This window comes from Andrographis paniculata, unplaced genomic scaffold (assembly GCF_009805555.1).
Source record: "Andrographis paniculata isolate CXL003 unplaced genomic scaffold, ASM980555v1 Contig37END, whole genome shotgun sequence".
Lineage (NCBI taxonomy): Eukaryota > Viridiplantae > Streptophyta > Magnoliopsida > Lamiales > Acanthaceae > Andrographis > Andrographis paniculata.
Genome location: NW_026137570.1, coordinates 5,679,457 through 5,703,702, shown reverse-complemented (window position 1 = coordinate 5,703,702; position 24,246 = coordinate 5,679,457). Strand labels below are relative to the sequence as shown.

Here is a 24,246-nt window from a genome sequence, read left to right as displayed (position 1 = left end):
AAGCGTAGAAATTGGAATAGTAGCAGTGATTCCCTGAGAGGGACATCAACAAAAAAATAAAATTAATTAATACATTTGCTGTCTTTATTATTATTATTATTAATTTTGTCAAAAAGATTGCCCTCATTTTTCTGCTTTTTTGGCTCCACCTCACCTTCTCCCCTTCTTCAATTCCCTGTGGACGGCTATAATTCTCTCATATATCTATTTATTTACAATAATATATATTTTCTCCGTCTCTCTTACGGTATATATTTTACGGTAGACATAAAAATTTAGTATGAATATAATTAGTAAATAATTTAAAATATATTGGTAAAAATAATTAATTAATTTTTTAAAAAATATAAACTATTAAATTTAAAATAAAATTAAAATATATAATTATTTTAAAAAATAAAAATAATAATATAAATAGCATCCACGGAAATAAAAAAAAATGGACCTAGCTCGATCGATGTGCATTTTTTATCTTAAAATTTTCTATTAAGACATTTATATGCGTGACATTGACAGATGAACTAGCTTTCATTTGGATAACTATTATTGGACATCCATCTCATCCTCAATTTTCAACCTATTTTAAACTGTATATATATATATATATACACACACACACATTACGATGTCGTTTTAATCAGAAAAAAAGGTATTAGGACATCTACTGTACGTGCTAATTATTTTCTTGTATTTAGTGCTTCAAATAATTTCGCTCATACAACATATTTATATTAAAAAAATACGTATACTTTAATTTAAGGTAGAAGTCATTATGTGAAACTTGTCTGCCCTAGCTTAGACACCTTTGTGCATTCACATTACTCGTCTTTTGCTTGTAATTTTATTTCTTTTAATTTTGTCTATCTTTTAACTAAATAAATAATTCAATACTAAATTTATTGTAAATACATAGGTTCACACAAATAAATTTTTGTTGAAAACAATTCTTAATGCATATATAATGCTTATATTTTATCATCTCAATAATTCAACACTAAATATAATTTATCAATAAATATGAAATATTTTTTAGATTATCGATACGATTCTCCGTATATATCTCATGTAAAAAAAAAAATAATAATAAAATAAAATAAAATAATCTCAAATTAAAAAACTGATCTATTTTATTTGTATATATTATATAAATTTTATTCTTTATAAAATCACACATATAACATTATTATTTTAACATATTTTTAAAAATATTTTGGTACACACCTTTAATTTAATTTTAACTAATTACATTTCATCATATTTTTATTTGTATATTATCAACCAACACTACAAAAAATAATATATTTGTAACAGAATTTCGTCCCTAAAATTCACGTAGCTAATGTAATTCAATTCCTAATTCCGTCTCTAATGTCATTAGTAACGGAAAAAGTAGATTTAAAGACAAATATTTTGTTACAAAAATGATTTTTTTTCTTGTAGTGCAACTTTAATTAAATGATCATACAACTTATAAAATTTATCTATACCCTCCCATACATTCCATTGAAACTATATATATATATATATATATATATATACACACACACTTAAAGATCTCAAAAAAAAAACCCAAAACCCTCCAAAACACTTTCATACTTAATTTGGTTGCATTTTTAGATCTATGTTTTACAAGTGTTTTTAAAATTTGAGTTGGTTTGAAAATACTCAAAAGTTGATAGAATATTGAAGTTTGACATAAATAAATAAATAAATAAATATTTCATCATTATCATGCATGACTCGTGTTTGTGAAAAAACACTAATTGTCCAATTAATATATATATATATATATTAGTTTCTAACGAATTTTCGAGTTCAAGTATTTATTAATTAGTAGTGTTATATAATGACTTTGAACCGTGCTTAATGAAAAATTAACAATAACTCAAATGACTTCACACTAGTTGCATCACAACCACTTAATTATATACATACATACATACATACATACATACTTACACATGTGTCTGCACAAAATTATCATATTAATTTGTAGTAATTCCTAAATGGATTATCGGGGTCTGACAGATGCAGATGCAGATTTTCACGTCATTAATAATATAAAAAAAAAAGATTAAAAAAAATGTGAGAGAGTATATTCTCACGTCATTGGTTGATTCTTGGAATTCATTTCAATATGTATCTCTATGTACATGTGTGTGTGTGTAAATTCTCAGTCCACATCCATAAACGATGCGTCTTTGACCCAAACATTGGCTGTCAAGTTTTAACTAATAAATAAATAAATAAATAAATATTACTACTTGAATGTTATCAACGCTGCTAACCCATTTATTTTGACCCCAAGCTCAAAAAAGCACACACATTTATTTATTTATTTATACTATATTCTGTATATTAAATAAATAATTAATTAATTATATATTTATGTTTGTGGTACTTACACATGAACAATTAAGCAGGCTTCATTATTCCAAGTTAGGTTTGACATACACAGATCTTCTTCTTCTTCTTCATCATCATCTTTGTAGATGATAAATCATATCATTGCATATATATCTTTTTTGGTCAATGTAGAAAATGCAGTCACACACACACACACAAATACAGTTACAAATACAAATACAAATTAAATACAAATACAAATACAACCTCACAATTAATATATATATATATATATACATACATACATGAATCTAGCTAGCTGCCTTTCAGTTAGTCAGCCAGTCGTATACTTACTACTACTACTTACTTGCTTAATTACCAAACTGATCACTTAATGCTATCTATCTATCTATATATATATATATATATATATGCATTCATACACTTCTCGACTGTCAAAAAGTCTAATTAAGGGAATTAGTGAACTTTCTGTCATCTTTATAATTTCATCAACTCATTTCATTTATAATTATTTAATTATTACCCATTTGGCTCGTCTTTTCATTCTTCACATGACATTAATTCTCTCTATAAATATGTACATATATATAGTCATTTCCTCATGCACGTGCAACTGTCAAGTATGAACCATCCCACTTCCGAGACCTACATTAACCAATTAAATAATAATAATAATAATAATAATAGTATAATTAATTAATTAAGTAAGTAATAGCAGTAGTAGCTATAAGGTGTTTCTGGGGCAGCTAAGTAAGAATTTTGAGACGAAAAAGCAATTTAATTAATTGAGGGAACAGATTTTAAATCAAAGGAGGAATTGAACTAATGGAAATGGCAGCATCATGATTGCCTTTGCCTACACGCTTCCTACTAATATTATTATACTCAACTTACTTTTATAAGGTTTAATTAATCATTTGTGGTCTCTAGATTACATTATTAAATTAATTAATTAATTAATTCACCCTTAATTATATATATATATATACCTCTCTCTCTCTCTCTCTCTCTCTCTCTCTCTCTCTCTCTCTCTCTGAATTATTAAAGTATTATTGATGAATGGGCTTTGGCAATTATGTTCATATATATATATATATATATATATAGCTACGTGCACGTGTCTTTCTAATATGTGTACAGATTTTAATATTTAATTAAGGGGTTTATTACATCATATATGCAATGGATTATGGATATCCCAGTTAGCACTAGTAGTAGTAGTAGTAGTAGTAGATCGAGCTAGATCAGTTTAATTAATTATATATATATAATATAAGAGACATGTGGCAACGTGTAATGTAATTGGAGGGAGTGTGTGTTGAAGCGGTGGCTAAGTTGCGTTGGCCACTCTATTAAGTAAAATTAATATTAATATTATATATTTACTATTTAGGGGTCAAATCATATATCTACATGCATTATAATTTATAATAATTACCACATCCATTCATTATTTAATTGAATTCAATATATTATCTAGCTCATGCCAATGTATAGATAGATAGATTCTTTTTGAGAAGTCGTTAGCTCAGCTCAGCTCAGCTCAGCTCAGCACGTGGATGTTAGAGGCTTACATTACATACATTTGTTCAAATTTAAGATTACCAAGGAAGATCTCACCAGTACCGTATCAAATCCAGGCCACGCCAGCTCCATCTGTTGAATTACTACCTCACACATATATATATATATAGAAAATAGGTGATTATTTAATTATTAGATAGGCAGTCAAATATAATTATATATATATATATTATTGGTATGTAAATATATTTACTACTGTTGAAACTGGATGCATGGATACACTCATTATATATAAAGACCTTGTAGCTAATATCACCTACAACATGTATATATATAATGTTGCTTCTTCTATTGTCATTATTGTAGTAGATTATATAATTTTAATACGAAAGTGATTATGGTGTTAATTTGGACAATCTAACACATGTAAAACAATTATATATTGCATGTATAATATGCAGGTAGCATGTTATTTGAAATAAAATTATGTGCTTTTTTTTGATAAATAATATATATTTTCAAGTAACACAACATGGTAACCAGTCCCATCATCTCTCATTCATTATGCATATGAATATCATTTTATCTTAAAAACGAATATATATATATATATATAATACTTCGCATTTTAAATATGTAAATAATTTATATTGAATATATATATATATAGGCCGGGTATATACTTGGCATATACTTTTAATTATATATATGTGAGAGTGTGCGTGATTATGATAGATGTGATGTATATTTCTAGATATAGAAATAACAGTTAAATGATAAGGTCAAACAAAATCAAATGTGCATGTGAAATGGGACAGTACCCATACATGCATGCATAGTTCCTATTTCTTTTCGGGAGAGAAGAAATTAATATAAATTTATATATATATATATATAAGTCTTTAATTATTTATCTTTATTTTTTTATTTATTTTTTGCTGTTTGGAATAAAAGAGAATAGCATTTAAAAAGAAGCTATATGTATTATAAGTTCTTTTGACGGTTGCTCGAAAATTTGACATTCTAGAAAAATAAAAAAGTTAAGGGCGAATATTGTAGCATTATTAATAATTATTTGATTATAACTACGATCAAGTGAAATAATCTAACTGACCTAGCGACGGATTTTTATTTTTTATTTTTAATTTTTGATAACCAGCGGTGTGCTCTGGATAAACTCCTAACTAAATCTAATAGCCTGGAAATTAGATCCGACAAAAATCATGCGTAGCAAGACCAGAAAACGCGAGATTTGAACCCATAAGTAGCTAGATCTAAACTACTACTATTACTACTATTGCTATTACAATGTATTATTTTTAAGTAGTTAACTAACAATAATCCCTTGAGAATCAATCACACGGATGCAACCTCAATCAGATAAACTAATAAATAAATTAATAAATAAATAAATAAACAAACATGGGGCTGTTCTGAGATACGATCGAGAAGACCATAAAACACCCCTCAAATTAAATTAAAGTCAAATCTGCTGTGTCAGTGTAATGTAATGTAATAGTACTACAACACAACCCATCCCAATACGCCACGTGTCTCTGCGTGTGTAAGAATTTTCCGGGCCAATTCATTTAACTTGAAATTTGTCGTACGTGTATCTGGATTGGTGCTGGTCTGTTCTGTGTAAATACAGGCATATATGCACTGTACAACCATCATTGCATGTGGTATAATCGAGCCTGCACTGTTAATGAATTCAGGTCACACACGTACATACATACAGATAATACAGTAGCATGAAAAGAAACTAGATGTTGATGGCTATTTAAATTTATAAATAAAAAAATACATATAAGAATTAGGCAAATTGAATTACATGGAATTAATTAATTCTATAATTAATTAAGGTCATGACGTCCAGGTTCAATGGCAGCTGCATGCATGCGTACCTTAACCATATATAGCTGATGCTCACTGGATTATTACAATTTATTTATTTGTAATTAAAATTATACACATTCAGTCAATCCTTTACTTTGAAACAAGGGTACTTGTCGTGTCATCGAGACATGACATGACACGAATTTTCTAATAAAATACTAGTATTTGTTACTGTAGCAGACAAAAAAGGATAATTATTTAATTGGGACAGTAGTTGTGACTTGTTAACATTTTCTCCCATCAGGAAATTGGCGGGCCCGGCCCGGCCCGGCCCATTAGCTAGTCTTGTATATTTATAATTTATAATGTTTTGGTCATAACATTATCTATACATTTATTTAATTTTTTTTCCATAGATGGAAACTTAACTAATTAAATATTATTGGGTTGGGCGTATTAACTTCTTGTGCGAGATTACGCATGTAATTGCTCATCGCCTTCGTAATCTAATTGCCCCATTCGGAATTTTGGTACTGATATTATATTAATTAAATTATTCTACTTTGAATTATATGTATATATCATTGTAATTATATATACTTGTCGTCTACCAATTTGTTTTATTTTATTTATTTATTTCTATATATTTCAGTAAAGTAATAATAGGAATCAATCGTAGTAATAATTGATAGATAGACGTATGGATGAATATATTTGTTTGTTTGTTTGTTTAAATAATAGTATGTAATTGTTAAAGTTAAAAGTGAAAGGATGTATGTCCGGTCTGAACTGAACAAGGTTGCTCACGTCTGAGAGACAATTGGTTGTCAAAAGCCCCAACACCAACACCAACACCAACTTTACTACTTCCTATTAATTTGTTTATTTATTTATTTAATATTATTATAAAAACCAACTTTGTTCCACTGATGATTCATAATTGCACTACTTAATTACTCCCTACAATTCCCCATCCTAATTATTAATATTTTTAATTAATTCTCTTTTATTTTATTTATACTTGGGCTTAACAATGGACTTGAATTTGATGCTCCATATCCATTATTATTATTATTATTATTATTATTATTTGGGCTGCAAAATTTATTGAAAGTGAGTAATATAATTAAAATTGGACTTTAAATAAATTATATTGATCTTGTCCTAAATATATCGTAGAATCATGTTTAAAATGTGCATGTATATGTAAATACGGATAAAAATAGATGAATATATATATATATATATATATGTGTCCACATTGTAAACATCTTTTAAGATTTAAATAAAATAAAATAAAATTCATTTCATGTCATGTCATGACACGAGCGAATGGGCGGCTTTCCATTTGTTAATTGCTTCTTCTTCTCGCATGAATTGTTTGCATGCTTACCGGTAATCGCACTGTTTCATTTTCATATTCATTATTTTTCAATAATTTAATAATTGTATATTACAAATAAAAATAATATTATGACATTATATATAAATATAAATATAAATATGTCTGAGAGTTAAAGGCGCAACTTTTCCTAACATAATAAGCAATATTGTAATGAATGAAAGTGGAGTGGCGTTCGTAGGTTTCAAAGGCTAATTTAGGGAGTCTAGAAAGTCAAAGGCAGCATTTGCAGTTGACCTGTCCTTCAGCGCGCGGCCGTGTGTTTACTTGTCAACAAAGGACAGCTAGCAGCTAAGCTACCTTAATTAATTATAAATTCCTTTAGTATTTTATTACCATTACCCTTGCATTTTGCCATTCCCATATGATCCAATTAAATTAAATTAAATTAAATTAAATTAATTCCACTAGTTTCTATGATCTGATCTGATCCAATTCAATCCGTCCGTCCACTCCCAACCCTCCCTTATTTTAATTGGACTATAATTCTTTGTTGGGCTCGCCGTCACCGTTGCCGCGTTGACCTTTGACCAATTGACATTTTTTCAATAAATAATAATACTATTGTTGATTTTGTTTTTCACAACACAATACAATAATATGCATGCAAATTAAAGCTCTGTTTGTGTTTACTGCTTCTAATTGTTATTAATACCTTAATTAATTTATTAATTATATAATTAATTCCCCATTGCGTCTAATACAATCAGATTCGTTCGTGTCATTTTCTGCCTGATTTTAATTAATTTTTTGACCCTCCTACTCATCCATATATATATAATAATAATAATGTGTATATAGATATATATATATATAGATACTTCCAGAATCAAGATTTTAATTTGTCTCTAAATTCCACCAACAATGAATATAATAGTCAATGCATAATTGGTGTGCCCTAAGTTTAATTTCTTCGTCGCCACTACTGCACCATTGGGAACTCATTCACCATCTTCTTCCACTCACGACGATCCAGTTGAAAATTAATTCATTAATGGCATGCATATATATATATATATATATATATGTTCCAATAATTCAATCATATCAAGTTTTTTGGTTTTAACTAACTAATTTTTTTGGTGCAAATTATTTATTCTATTCAATTGATATAGGGTTACTGATGAGAAGTCCAACCCCAACATTAATTTATACAATTAGAATAATAATTAATTAAATTATATACTTATAAACTAAAATATAATTTATATCATGAACCAACCTTGAGTCATTTTCAAAAGCATCATTCGATGCAATTCCAAATGGTTGTCAAGTTGCAACTGATAAATAATTTTAACTAATTAATGTTAGACAATGCATCAACATTTAGTCTTATATATATATAGGAAATAAATAAATAAATTTAATTACTTTGTCACTTCAACAACAACAGTGATGATCATTATGTGCATAAATAACTAAAAACTATTTATGTGGTGGTGGGAGCCGAATTTATAATAGCTTAAAGTTGACAAATCAAATTAAGGGGAGCAAGTTGAGGGTATACACTACAACCTTTTAATTTGCTCTACAATACAACCCATCAAACACAATATTTAATTTCATAAAATTTACATATATATATATATATATATATCAAATAAGTGAAACCTAACACCATTAATTGATTATCCCTTGATCATTGAAATAAATGTACATACATACATATTTTCTACATTAGTTAATCAATTTTTCCAATAAAATAAAATACTTACCTACCATCATCATCACCATATTTATATTGTTCAAGGTCAACGGATCCTCAAGTTGCAAGTCCAATTCAATACATATATATATATATATATATATAGTGCATGCAAAATACATATATGGTGTCAGTAATTCAATTATCTGCTAGAAAACCTAATTGAAAATCTTGACACTTGCATACATTAACATACAAGAATTGAAATTGAAATTTATCAAGTGGAGGTAGATCCACCCTGACCCTGACTCTGATGATCTTCCCATACATATATATATATATATATATATATTATGATTATTATTAATGAATAAAAATATATGATGCATGCAGAGGCAGAGCAGCACGTGCATGTAGTTGTGGACTTTGGAAGTTTAAGTGGAACTCAGTGAATGAGAGTGAGTCACCCAGTAATAATACTGGCTGGTGAAAAGTTAAAAATATGACCGGAGGATTTTGGAGTTTTATAAAATTTTAAGAACGGTAAAAAGTTAAATATTTAACGTAATATTTCGTAAAAAAATAATAATAATAATAATATTCTATATGATATATATATATATATTTAAAATATTACTACTGTTAAAATAAATTTTGAAAATATATTCTATATGTTCGAGTTAAACTCAAAGTACTTTTTTTTTTTTTTTTATCATTTTTGTCTAACTCCAAAGTATCTATTTTTTATTTTAGTAAAAATTATCATATACTAATACTAAAATACTTTTAATTTTTACTTCAAACTACAAATATATCATTACACATACAATTACTTTATACATAAATTCAAATGGCAAAATTTTCAAAATCTCATATATACTTCCACTAATTAATAAAATATTATTATTTTTTTAATTTACTACAAAACTTAAAATGATTCGTAAGAGTGGAATGGAAATAGAGCATGTATATATATACTGAAGAATAATCTTATATTAATTTGGTAATTATATAATAATTGGATATATATTTTGATTTAGTGAATATTGTGTAATGAATTATATAATAATATATGATTGAGTGAATATTGGATAATAAATTAATAATATTTGTATTTATCCATTATATATATTTATATATATTGTAATAGTTTTGTAGTGAAAAAAATCGAGAAATAAAGTTTATTTTTCTTCATCTATTTCTCCATATTTTGTTAATCTTCTATCAGTGGTACCAGAGCCAAAGCCATGAACGGCTCGATCCTATTATCTGTGCCGGTTCTCGATGGAAAAAATTTTAATCGATGGATCGTCTTTTTTATTTTCATGAATTAATGACTAATGTTGAAGAGGGTGTTCCAACATTACCGAATGGTGCAACTGCTGCACAGCAGACAACCAATCGAGAGAATAAGAAAAAAAGATAAAAAAAAAAAAACCCTTTATCTTATTAATCAAAGTGTTACTGATGAAGTGTTCGAGAAAGTTGCTGGAGCTACCACATCAAAGCAAGTGTGGGATACATTAATGACGACATATATAGGTGATGTGAATGTTACGAGAGTGCGGTTGCAAACATTGAGACGACAATATGAGCTTCTGAAGATGGGACCATCTGAGTCAGTGACGGATTATGTAAGTCGTCTTTTGACTTTAACAAATCAAATGAAGACAAGTGGAGATGAGTTTAGTGAACAAGCCAAGGTGGAGAAAATATTGAGAACTTTAATGGAAAAGTTCGAGCATATTGTTGTAGCCATTGAAGAGGCTTACGATTTATCCACAATGTCTGTTGATGAAGTATCGGGCACACTATAAGCCCATGAGTAGCGTATGAATGAAAAAAAAAAATGGAGAAGCCAATTGAGAAAGCCTTCTAAGGTTCGGTGTCGCTTAATACCAAACAAAACGATGAAGCTACAAGTCGTGACAATTCACATGGAAGAGAACGTGGTCGTGGTGGTCGCCATAACATACAATACCGACACGGAAAAGTTGGGGCAGTATGGAATAATTTTGATCATTTCAATCAAAGCCATCAAAGAGGTCAAAATTACAAAGATCGTGGTCGAGGGCGTGGTCGGAACAAATGAAGGTTTGACAAGTCAAATGTTGAGTGTTATACTTGTCATAAATTTAGTCATTATTCTAATGAATGCATATACAAAGGAATTGACCAAAAGACGCATTATGCACAAGAAGATGACAATCAAGATGATCATGGCCATGCTCTTTTGATGGTTAATTCCACAAATGAAGTGTCAAACTCTCATACATGGTTTCTAGATACCGGGTGTACAAATCACATGTGCGGTACACGCGAGCTTTTTGTTGAACTTGACGAATCTGTCCGATCCCAAGTTAAATTTGTCAATGATAGCACAATGCCGGTTATGAGAAAAAGATGTATCCTTATTAAGCTAAGGAAAGGAGATCACAGTTTCATATCGGACGTCTTCTATCTGTCTGCTATGAAAACTAATCTCATAAGCATGAGTCAATTGTTGGAGAAATGATATGAAATGCACTCTACAGGGTGTGATTTGTCGATTCTTGACATTAAAGGTACACTTATTTTGAAGACTACTTTAACAAAGAATCGTATGTTTCATGTTGATATTTTTGGTGATGTGTATACATGTCTTAATGCAATGGTTAAAGATGAGTCTTATGACATCTTCGCTTTGGTTACTTGAATTTTTAAAGCTTGAAAATGCTTGCACAAAGGACTATAGTGAAAGGCTTCCCAAAGATCAATCACCCTAATCAAGTGTGTGAAGCATGCATTTTAGGAAAGCAAAGTAGGCAACCATTCAAAGCTAAAAGTAATTGGCGAGCGAATCACATACTGGGCCTTGTTCACTCCGATGTTTGTGGCCCGATGAGTGTTGAATCTCATGACAATAACAGGTACTTCTTGACATTTATTGACGATTTTTCTTGAAATATTTGGATTTATTTGCTACGTAAGAAATCTGCAGTGTTCACAGCCTTTATGAAATTTAAAGCTCATGTATAAAAGAAACAAAGTAGCTTTTCTATAAAAATGTTGCGAACAGATGGTGGCGGTGAATATATTTCTTCCAACTTCAAGAGTTCTCCCAGAGGATCATGGAATCGAGAGTCAAATAACTCCATCTTACACTCCTCATCATAATGGAGTTGCGGAGTGGAAGAATAAAACCATCTTGGATATGTCAAGGAGCATGTTGAAAGCCAAAGGGTTGCCAAAATTCTTTTTGGGGAGAAGTTGTCGCTTGTTCAGTGTATTTGCTGAATCGGCCTCCAACGAAAGTTATTTGTGACTTGACTCCAGTGGAAGCATGGTCCGGAATCAAACGTAAAGTTCAACATTTGAGAGTATTTGGTTACGTGGTCTACGTATACATTCCTGCGGCCACTCGAACAAAGCTTGATGACCGTGGAGAAAATGTCATCTTTGTGGGTTATACGCATGGTGGATACAAAATTTTTAATCCAACAATAAATAAAGTCATCATCAGTAAAGATTCCATTTTTGTGGAGGATGAAACATGGAGATGGAATTTGCCTCAAGTCACTCAAAATCGGTCTGTTGAATTATTTGAATGTGCTTTTCAAGGTAGAATTCATAGTATTACTGAAGAAGCTACATAAGTCAATATTTCCAATGAAAGACCAACACAAGTCAATACTTTCGATGAAAGGCCAAGGCGTCAACGACAACTTCCAACCACACTACGTGACTATAAGGTAATTTCTAATGATGTCATTTCTAATGATGGAGAAATTGTGCATATGGCTATGTATACAGATTGTGAACCTGCCACAGTTGACGATGAAAAATACAAAATGGGTAAAAGCTACGGATGAAGAATTGAATTCCATTGAGAAAATTCGTACTTGGAAGCTTGTGGATGCTCCATATGATTGCAAACCCATTGATGTCAAATGAGTTTTTTAAAGAAAGTTGAAGGCAAATGGCGAAGTAGAAATGTATAAAGCGAGGCTTGTGGCGAAAGGCTATGAAGAAAGACCCGGATTCAACTTTCAAAAAATATTTGCGCTTGTAGCTCGAATGAAGACGATAAGGTTGTTGATAGTCTCAGCTGCGCAAAATTGTTAGAATATACATCAAATGTGTAAAAGCCGCATTTTCGCACGGCCCACTTCAAGAGGAGATTTATGTGAATAAGCCTCCCGGATTTCAATCACATGGAAGTAAGCACAAGGTGTATAAATTGAAGAAGCCCTTGCGTGAATTCAAACAAGCCCCGCGAGCATGGAATATGCGGATTGATTCATTCTTCTCCAAATTGGATTTCAAAGATGTCCAAGTGAACATGTTCTTTATGTCATAGTCACTCCTACTGGCGATAAGTTGGTATTGTGTATATATGTCGACGATCTAATTTTTGCAGGGAACAATCCTCACATGATTGAGGATTTTAAATTATCCATGAAACGCGAGTTTGATATGACCATGGGTTTGATGCCATACTTTCTTATAATCTAAATTACCCAAAGAAATTGTGGGTTCTTTGTTGCACAACAGAAATACCTTTCTGAAATATTAAAAAGGTTTAACATGCAATATTGCAATATTTTACGAACTTCAATGGAGGTTGGCACGAGGTTGATGATAAGTAAAGATGAGTCTGTCGTCGATCTGACATATTTCAAGCAAATTATTGAAAGCTTACGATATCTCACATGTTCGAGGCTGGATATAATGGTGTTGGGCTAATTAGCAGGTTCATGGAATCTTTACGCCAATCGCATCTTCAACTTGCTAAAAGGATTTTGAGCGATTGAGGAGGAGGTCTTGAGGATTGAAATAGTACTTCCTGAAATTGTTTTTTTTTTTTTTTTTTTTTTATGGTTCTACTGTTATTTCCTGGTTTTTGAAAAAGTAATTTTTTGTGACACTATCAACTTGTGAAGTTAAATATGTTGTTGCGTTCACGAGTACTTATCAGGCTATTTGGTTGAAAAATGTGTTGTATTAAATTGGCATTCCGGTTGAAGGTTCTATACAGTTGCAAGTCGATAATGTTTCGGCAATTAATTTAGCCAAGAATCCTATAGCGCATGAGAGAAGCAAACACATAGTAATTCGTTACCATTTCTTGAGGGAAACCGTGAATGAAAGGAAGATTGAATTGAGGTTTTACAAAGCCATTGAAGTACCAATCATTTGTGAAGTTAAAACTTAAAATGGAATAATCTTAAAATGGAAAATGCTTGGGATGATTTCGGCATAATATCATAATTAAGGGAGGGTGTTAAAATTTAATTGTGATATTCATGAAGAATAATCTTATATTAATTTGGTGATTATATAATAAAATTTTGTATATATTTTGATTTACTGAATAATAAATTATATAATAATATATGATTGAATGAATATTGGATAAATTAGTGATATTTTTGTTTATCCATTATATATATTTATATATATTGTAACAATTTTGTGGTGAAAAAGAATTGAAAAATAAAACTTAGTTTTCTTTTCTATTACTCCATATTCCGTTAATCTTGTATCAATGTCCACGACTATATCCTTGGATAAATATTAGTACCTCATCCTTCCCATATTTTTTTCATGTCCATTTTGAGTCCATCCTACATCAACTATCTCATTTTGAAAAAAAGAAAAAAAATAATACACCGTTTGATAATATTTTAAATTTATTAATTTATATTTTTAAAATTTTAATAAACTAATTAATTATCTTAATTCCTAATTATGTATATTATACTTTATTAAACATTTTTACTAAAATATTTTTTTTAATTTCTTATTAATTATGTAACTTTTAGTGGTGGTTTGGTTTAAGAATTTAATGAGATTACATGATATTTGGATTTTAAAATCTCATGAAATTCATGTTTGATTAAAAAAAAGATGATGAAATTTAAAATGATGAAATTTAAAAAAAATAAAATAGAGAGAGAGGTCAACGATTCTACAAATGAATGATTTATTTTTTTTTTTTTTGTAATGAAGTACCCTTTTACTTTTAAATCTCATTTTTTAGAATGGCAATGGGTCTTGATTAAGCTAGAACTGAGATTCGTCCCAAATATATATTGTTAAATTTGAGATCCAAATTGGATCCGATTATACCGGATTTGACTGAAACTATACCCGGTAAGACCGGATGGATTCGACAAATTCATTTTTTTTAGCAATTCTTAAATTTTAATACAAAATTGCATATGTACCGGACCCAACATATATTAAAATTTATGTATTTTATTAAAAAAAATGTTATAATAAAATAATAATAAATTAAACTCAAAATATTTTTAATATAATTATATTCTTACAAATTATTTTTTCATATGTGTAGTTGATATATTATTAATATATTAACCGGAACATGACCCGGGCCCAAACCCAATATCCAAATAATTGGATTCAACTTCAAATAAATAGGTCAGGTCTCGAGTTTACGCGAACCTATATATAAGAGGACAATTGTGTTATTAAGAATATAAAAATCTAAATCTTTCAACTCATACGAGGATATGAGAAATATAAATTAGATTTAATTTTACCAATCAAATATAGGTAAGAATTTAAAATCCTAAATATAATAAATCTCAATTATTATATAAGACATAAGACATGAGACAAAAGTGGCAGATTGATGTATATGCGTTTGTTATAATCTGTGTTAACTTCTAAAACTACCTACCAAGGCTGGGCCGGACAAATTGGCAACAACACAATAATAGATTTATTGTCAGACTAAGTAATAATACTCCCCAATTGGCCCAAGTATATCCATTGATTTTACTATTAGGCGCAATGAATTCCAATTGAAGACGACTACTCAGCCCAAGCCGAGGTTCCTTCCATAGTCATTATTGCCATCAACAAACTGCATTGCGTTCCAATCCGGCTTGTTATTTGTAGCAGTTACCTACAATTGCTTCCGTTAGGAATCGATTTGGCAACCTGTGTTCCTGGATTGAATATCAGTGTCTGTTTGGAAGCAGAAGAGACGCAGGATCCATCCGCCCTGAAATATGGTGAAGGTGCGGATGAACACCGCTGACGTGGCGGCGGAGGTCAAGTGCCTCCGTCGTTTGATTGGGATGCGTTGCTCTAATGTTTACGATCTTACTCCAAAGGTAAAAGTTTGTGTTTTTTAATGTATGCTCACTCGATTTCTTGTTTAAGGTTTTGGTTCCTTTTGTTTGTAATTGTAAGTGGAATAACTTGAGGGCATGTGTTTAAACTTATGCCAGGAATTGGAGAATCTAATAGTTGAGTAATGTGTTTCCAATTTTTCGATACTAGACTGGTTAGGCTTTTTCAGCTACCTAATGAGTTTGCTTTTTCCCCTTAGAGCTTTTAAATCGCCGGGCAAATTTAGTTCCTTTTTTTTTCTGTTTTTTGAACTTTTTTTCTGTGTTTTTGAATTTATGTTTGTGCATTGAGTTGGTGGAAAATATATTGTAGACGTACGTGTTTAAGCTGATGAGTAGCAGCGGAGTGACCGAGTCTGGGGAGAGTGAGAAGGTTTTGCTGTTGATGGAAAGTGGCGTCAGGTTGCATACAACAGTCTATATGCGGTAAAATCTTGTTGCACTTCTCTGTATGCCTTATGCATTTGCCATTTATTCTGGGATGAATTTTAAGGAAAAGGGAAATATAGAAAACAATTTACATAGAGTTACCATACATGTAAGTGAGGCCAAGCAGGTTGTTTTCATAATTGTAATGTGCTAAAATTGACAATTAGGAATGCTAAAGATGCAAAGAGCTCTGATCTGAATGACAGAAAGTTTGATGGCAATTATGTTGCAACTATGCATACTCTATTTGATTCTGAAAGAACTTATGGGAAGTATGGAAATAGATTCTTAATTGATTAACAAAATTCAGTGTTACTGAAATTCATATGTGAAGCTAATATGTTGCCCGAAGATCTTTGAAAATAAGAGGCTTTAGTAATTTAGTTCTATAAAATGAAGAAAAAGTGTAACTTTGAAGCCATTGAGCCTGCAGCTGGAATGGTGTTTTATATTAGGGACATCTAGCAGGGAAAGAGGTGTTTAATCTGTCTGGCACACTCCTTCAAATTTCCAGATAATTTTATGTTAGGCATTCTGAATCTCTCTTCTAGAACATATGGCTTTGATGCTGTTCAGATTTTGCATTGATAAAAGGACTTGACAGGGGTGAACATCTATGTGTATGCTGAATGATAATGTTGTTGCTTGTACAGGGACAAAAGCAATACCCCATCAGGTTTTACATTGAAATTAAGAAAACATATAAGAACAAGAAGGCTTGAGGATGTGCGCCAACTTGGCTATGATAGGGTACCCTATGTCTCTTTTCCATCATCTTGTTAGAAAAAAGAATGCCAATGATTAAAAATTTTCTGAAACTTTGACTTCTGTGTTGCAAACAGATAATTCTCTTTCAATTTGGATTGGGTGTTAATACCCACTATGTCATTTTGGAGCTGTATGCCCAAGGAAATATTCTTCTTACAGATTCTGAATTCACAGTCTTGACTCTACTTCGATCTCATAGGTCAGTGTCTCGGATGTTGTTATTCATGATCCCATTTGAACTCATTAAGCCACTTCATTATTTTTCTCTAGCTGTAAACAGCTTCAAAACATTGGCTTTATTTTGTACCAAAAGGATGTTAGTAATTCTAATAGTAAAATAGTTATCTATATTAACAGGGATGACAACAAGGGATTAGCAATCATGTCCAGACATCGATATCCAGTTGAACAATCCCGTGCTTTTGAGCGTACAACTAGAGAAAAGATGTTGACAATTCTGGAATCTTTAGTAGACAGTAATAGAAGTGACCATCTAAATAATTCTGAACTTCGAAACAATAGTTCAAATATTCCCAATGGGAAGCTTGAAAGCCAGAAAAATAAGACTAAGCAAGCAACACTGAAAGTTGTTCTTGGGGAAACATTGGGTTATGGACCAGCATTGTCAGAACATATTATATTAGATGCTGGTTTAATACCAAATACAAAGGTTGGTAAGGACTTTAAATGGGATGAAAATACCTCCCAGGTGCTGTTTGAAGCTATAACAAGGTTTGAGGACTGGTTAGCAGATGTTATATCTGGTGAAAAAATTCCGGAAGGGTATATCTTGATGCAGCAGAAAAGTTTAGGGAAAAATCATAATTTCATATCTGGAAAAGTTACTTCGGAGCAGGTTATCTTTGATGCTGTAGTCTTTATTTCTTCTATTTTATGGCATTTAGCATTTTAAGTAGAAGTGGAAAATATATTCTTCGTGCAGTTGCCTTTCAATTAATTATTAACTTTTTTGCAGATCTACGATGAATTCTGCCCTCTGTTGCTAAACCAGTTCAAGTCTAGAGATGCTATGCAGTTTGAGCTATTTGATGCAGCATTGGATGAATTCTACAGTAAGATCGAAAGTCAACGCTCAGAACAGCAACAAAAGTCTAAAGAAAATACTGCGATGCAGAAGCTTGATAAAATCAAACTTGATCAGGTTTGTTGTATCTACATGTTTTACTGTCTATAAAAAAATTGCAGATTGTATGTGTTCCTGTTCCTCTTCATGTATGTATAATATGTGAAATACCTTAATAGATGCTTGAGATGAAAGACTGTTATGTTATCTATATTCTTGAAATTGATAGGTTTTTCTCAAATATCTCAATATCAGAGTTCTAGTATTGAAAGCTGTCTTGACACCTCAGGAAAACCGTGTCCATGCACTGAAGAGAGAAGTTGAGCAGTGTGTCAAAATGGCAACATTGATAGAATACAACTTAGAAGATGTAGAAGCTGCCATCTTAGCAGTTCGTGTAGCTCTAGCAAATGGTATGAGCTGGTCAGATTTGGCTAGCATGGTGAAAGAGGAGAAGAAATCTGGAAACCCTGTAGCTGGCCTCATTGACAAGCTTCATCTAGAAAGAAATTGCATGACACTTTTATTGAGCAACAATCTGGATGAAATGGATGATGATGAAAAAACTCAACCAGTGGATAAGGTATTTGATGAACTTAGAATCATTAACTAATGTTTTCATGACCTGCGTTTAACAGCATGCGGTATTAAAAATATAAGTCGAGCATTCTTTAGGGCGTTATTACTTGTATTTCGGTGTTAGGGTTGCTTTGATTTTTGAAAATTTTTTAGGAGAAAATGGGTGATATAGCTGCAGTATTTTGTATAGAAAATAAGTATTTTGTGTGATGATGCTTTAAGGAAAAATAAAAATGCACTGTTGATTGAATAGTGCCTAACTGATAACAAAAGCACAGTAAGCACAGCCTCGATTTTTAAAAAGAGATAACCATTACATTGCAGCGTTGGAATTTTTCATTTGCATTGGTTAAGCCCTAAACCCTCTATCATTGTTTTGCGCAACATGGGGATTGATGAGATGATAAAAAAATATGTAGAAGTTTACTCTACTATTTGTCTAAAATGCTTTTTCCAGGTTGAAGTTGATCTTGCCCTTTCTGCCCATGCAAATGCTCGTCGATATTATGAGATGAAGAAGAAACAAGAGACCAAACAGGAGAAGACCATTACGGCACATGAGAAAGCTTTCAAAGCTGCCGAGAAGAAAACTCGCCAGCAACTTTCACAGGTAGCTGAAAATATTGTGGCTTAAAGGCTCTGTTATTTTGTTTTTAATGAAGTTGTTACATGTTATGCTTCCTTTCTTTAGTAACTGATTCTAGATTTTCATTGTTACTTGGGCCCTTTGATGCTCCAATGATGTGTATCAAGTTTACTGGTTACTGATTGCAATATTCCAATAATTGGTCTCTCTGTTTAGTCACTCATTTGATTTATGATCATTATTAACTGAATACCTGGCATGATCAAGCTTGTTTGTAAGGTCTTGCATCAACAATCAATCTAAGGAGTGACTTTGACTTTCCTTTCATTTTCCAATTTATGGTAGTTTTCCAGTTATAGTTTCATGATTCTATCTATTATCAAACTTTGTAACTTGTGATTTGTAAATGCTTATAATATTCCGATAAAAAAAATGCTTACTTGATATGGTGTGTATGCTGAATATCTATCAGGATGATGTGGTTCACAGTTCGACTCCTGTTTTCCTCTGAAAGATGTTGATTAGTATGAACTCAGAAATGTTGTACTGTATATATTGGAAAACCTGACTATTATGTCTCTTGAAATACGGATATAAATTATGATTGTATATTGAACAATAAAAGAACGTAATGATCAAATTTTGATGAAAAAAATAAATGGACTTGATGAATAACATACTATCTCACTTGTTATCGGTATGCTAAGGGTTAATAAAGAAACAAATGAAGTTGGGTAACTATGCATGCGAAATTTATTGTTGTTTGTGTTATGCATGCAACCTCTTGCTGTTGTATCTGGTAATCATATTATGCTATAATGTTTTATTATATAATGTTGAAGATTTTATTTTGATTTAGATCACTCTATAGTATTTAATATATGCTTGTTATATAATAGCTTAGAATTCTAAGTGTGCTTACTCTGCAGGAAAAAACTGTTGCCACAATTACACATATGCGCAAGGTTCATTGGTTTGAAAAATTCAATTGGTTCATCAGTAGCGAGAACTATTTGGTAATCAGTGGGAGAGATGCTCAACAAAATGAGATGATAGTCAAACGTTACATGTCCAAAGGAGACCTGTAAGAGATCTCTCACCTACTTAAATTACTTGGAATCACTTTCTCTTCACATCAAGGTCTTTAGATAGAGTTCAATCCTTAACTCGATGACTCCTGTAATTTAAGTTGTTTTGGGTTTGTCATTGAAGCTTGATTTTGTAGTTCTAGTGCTTTAGGTTGCATTTAATAAGAGCAATGAATGAATCACACATCGTCAAAATTATTTTCTGCTCTTTAGCATTTAACAGTTCTTTTGTTGCCGATAGTTTATGATTAGCTGAAAGCCTATACACTTTCTGTTTAATTAAAACATTAGTTATTCTTGTCATAAAAAAAAAAAATAAAAAATAAAAAAAAAAATAAAAACATTTGTTATTCTTTCATTCTGTCTGTGAATTCATATAAATTACTGATCTTGGGGAAGGAAATACTTCTGTTAGATAATGTCTTGAATTTACTATACTGTAGGTATGTCCATGCAGAACTCCATGGTGCATCTAGTACTGTAATAAAGAATCACAAGCCTGATAACCCCGTACCTCCTCTCACTTTGAATCAAGCCGGATGCTTTACAGTGGGTTACAATGACAATATTTTCTAATTCATGGTAATTTTTTCTCAGAATTGGAATATGCAAAATCTTGACTTATGTTTGTCATGTAGGTTTGCCACAGCCAGGCTTGGGATTCAAAGATTGTTACAAGTGCCTGGTGGGTGTATCCTAATCAGGTCAGTAAAACAGCTCCCACAGGTGAATATCTCACAGTAGGAAGCTTCATGATTCGTGGTAAAAAGAATTTTCTCCCTCCACACCCACTCATTATGGGTTTTGGAATTCTATTTCGATTGGATGAGAGTTCCTTGGGATCTCATCTGAATGAAAGAAGGGTACGAGGAGAAGAGGAAGGAATAAATGACACTGAGCAAGATGAACCTTTCAAAGAAATTTCCGATTCTGGTTCTGATTCTGAGAAGGAACTGTCAGGTGAAAAGACCACATTTGATGATTCAGCAAACCTTAAGGACATGTCACTAGAAAGACCATCAGGGGATGCTTTCTCATCGATGGCCTCCAATGATTTGGATGTTCCTGAGGCAATTATGAAGCATGATTCATCAGATGATGTGACTACTAAAGTAGATATTTCTGATAAAAGTAAACAACCTGATTCTTCAGGTGAAGCCTCGGCCTTTGTTACACCTAATTTGGAGGATTTAATGGATAAAGCTCTTGAGCTGGGATCTTCTACTGCTTTCGCCAAGAGTTATGTGCTGCATACCTCTCAAGAAGATGTAGTTGAAGAGCATGACCGGGAAATGACAAAATCCCCAAGAGATAAACCCTATATCTCAAAAGCTGAAAGAAGAAAGCTAAAGAAAGGTCAAAAGGATGATGCTGTCCATTTGTCAGCCGAACATGAAAAGGGGAAGGAAGAAAGTAATGAATCTGCAAGTGGGCGTGACAATCATGTTAAAAACTCAAAGCCAGGTCATGGAAAACCTACCCGAGGACAAAAAGGAAAATTGAAAAAGATAAAGGAAAAATATGCTGATCAGGATGAGGAGGAACGCAGCATTAGAATGGCTCTTTTGGCTGTAAGTATTGCTATCTAAATCATCAAATTAAATATTGAGCCGAATTATCATCTGTGTTTGTGCGAGTGCAAATAATTGAAGATGTCACTTTTCTAACATTTATTGATGGCAGTGATTGCAGTTGATCAGTTTCTTTCAAAAGAGCAGGAATTATTCTGCTTTTGATTGCTATATATAGTTTCATGTGTTCCAAGAATTTATTCTGCTATACAGTACATCATAAATCACAGATTTATTGTATTCCAATTATTCTGCAGGCTTCCGGAAAACCAAAGAAGAACAATGAGAAGTCTGAAAATGGACAGTCAGCTGCAGAAAAAGGAACCAATCCCACCGCCAATAGCAGTTTTGATCATAATACAGGTAACACGACTTATATGTTTTTCGTTCACATTCTGCCTAAATGATTATGTGGAAAGTGGAAACTACCCTGCTTGATTTATTTTGTTTTTTTTTATGGGAACTGCACTGCTTGTTTTGGTTGTCTTATTAATGGATAGTAATCACACATGAAACTAATGTGCTCTAGTACTCTACATGTGATCACTGCTGAAAAGGATGCCAAACTCATTAGCAGTTGGTTGTATTTGGATGTAAGTTTTGGCCAAGGCTCACATATATAATTTTTTCCCCCTAAAAAAAATATCAAATTAGATATCTATTCTTTATTTAAAATGCTATATAAAATTTTATTTTGTATTTAAGACATCCCATCGAACAATTATTTACATCATATTAAAAAACTATCTCAATTAAAAATTGTACTATTCCCCGACCTCTTCCAAACCCACATTAATATTTGTATAAGCCTAATTTTATGTCATTCACTTTGTGATGTGGTCCACACGTGAAGCTAGTGAATGCACTTGGCCCATGTACGCCTGGAGAATTGTTCGTCGTGTTCGTTGAATTGTTTTTATGGATCTTTGATTCATTACCTGTCTACTAATGTTCACTACATGGGATTGATATTTTTCTGATGTTAGTTCCTTGCATCACTTCCGAGCTACTTTGATTCATCATGTTTGGGGATCTGAATTTTTTGTTGGGATTTGAATAGTTGATATAAATAGGTATTGATGTGATATTTTGAATGTAATTAATGTTTAGTATAATATAGAAAAATGAATATTATATGCTTGAATTCATGTTTTTGGAGCGAATAGTGAATAGTAGAAATCCGAGTAAATTTGATGAAAGGACACACCCAGTGTGCCAATATTCTGACTCTGCCTGTTCCGGTCTTCAGTTTTTTGTGTTGTGTAACTCTTGGTGATTGTACATTGTACGTATCAATGTTTTACACTGAAGCATATATATCTTTGATGATGCAATGCATTGAGATACAAAGATGATCTCTACTTTTGTTTGCAGCCCCTGCAAACGCTTCAAAGATATGTTACAAATGCAAGAAGGCAGGTCACACATCCCGAGATTGTCCGGAACAGCCAGATGAAACTCTAAGGAGCAAAGCTGATGCTGAAGTAGAGAGGGGTGGGAGTGAGGCAGCAGATAGGGTGACCATGGACGAGGATGACATTAATGAAATAGGGGAAGAAGAGAAAGAGAAACTTAACGATGTCGACTATTTGACTGGAAATCCTCTGCCTAATGATGTCCTATTGTACGCCGTACCTGTCTGTGGTCCATACAGCGCCGTACAATCATACAAATACCGCGTCAAGATAATTCCCGGCTCACTGAAGAAAGGGAAAGGTATATATTGTGGCTCATTGCTGTTCCTTTTCATGGATGACATTCTCCTCTTTCTGAATCCAGTTCGTGCATGAAGTTTAAGAGATTTTGTATAATAATAATAATAATAATGCATTACATTTTTCATGGCAGCGGCAAAGACGGCAATGAACCTGTTCAGTCACATGGCGGAGGCAACAACGAGAGAGAAAGAGTTGATGAAGGCGCAAACAGACCCTGAGCTTGTTGCTGCTATCATTGGTAATTCAAAGGTTTCTGCTGCAGGGCTCACTCAGCTTAAGCAAAAGCAGAAGAAAACCAAAAAGGCCAACAACAAGATCCATCACTAGACTCACACAAGCAGACATTGCAGTAAGCATAGCCTAGCCTCACAACCAGATATTATTATTACCCAGTATGACATCACTTTTGTATGCGAGGAAGGGTCGAAATCTAATGTGTTCACATCTTGTACCTACCCTTAAGTGGTTTTTCTTTATATAGAGTCGCCATATTCATATCATATC

At 31.7% G+C, this 24,246-nt stretch overlaps 1 protein-coding gene across 1 annotated transcript; it reads left to right on the top strand.

Annotated features, from left to right (window-relative positions):
• Positions 1-15,591: 15,591 nt before the first annotated feature.
• On the top strand, positions 15,592-24,190 carry LOC127250124 (uncharacterized). Its single transcript, XM_051273283.1, has 14 exons — positions 15,592-15,901; positions 16,233-16,345; positions 17,002-17,098; positions 17,191-17,315; positions 17,474-17,972; positions 18,093-18,278; positions 18,490-18,783; positions 19,237-19,389; positions 20,295-20,449; positions 20,897-21,002; positions 21,092-22,024; positions 22,282-22,387; positions 23,399-23,740; positions 23,873-24,190. The coding sequence occupies exons 1-14, from the start codon at positions 15,797-15,799 to the stop codon at positions 24,067-24,069; spliced, it is 3,411 nt and encodes a 1,136-aa protein (XP_051129240.1). The 5' UTR covers positions 15,592-15,796; the 3' UTR covers positions 24,070-24,190.
• The last annotated feature ends 56 nt before the right edge of the window (positions 24,191-24,246 follow it).

Coding starts and splice junctions, on each gene's coding strand:
- LOC127250124 (XM_051273283.1), top strand. CDS start 15,797: ATGGTGAAGGTGCGGATGAACACCGCTGACGTGGCGGCGGAGGTCAAG. Junction 17,973..18,092: donor GAAAAGTTACTTCGGAGCAG/GTTATCTTTGAT, acceptor ACTTTTTTGCAG/ATCTACGATGAATTCTGCCC. Junction 22,388..23,398: donor CAGTTTTGATCATAATACAG/GTAACACGACTT, acceptor TTTTGTTTGCAG/CCCCTGCAAACGCTTCAAAG.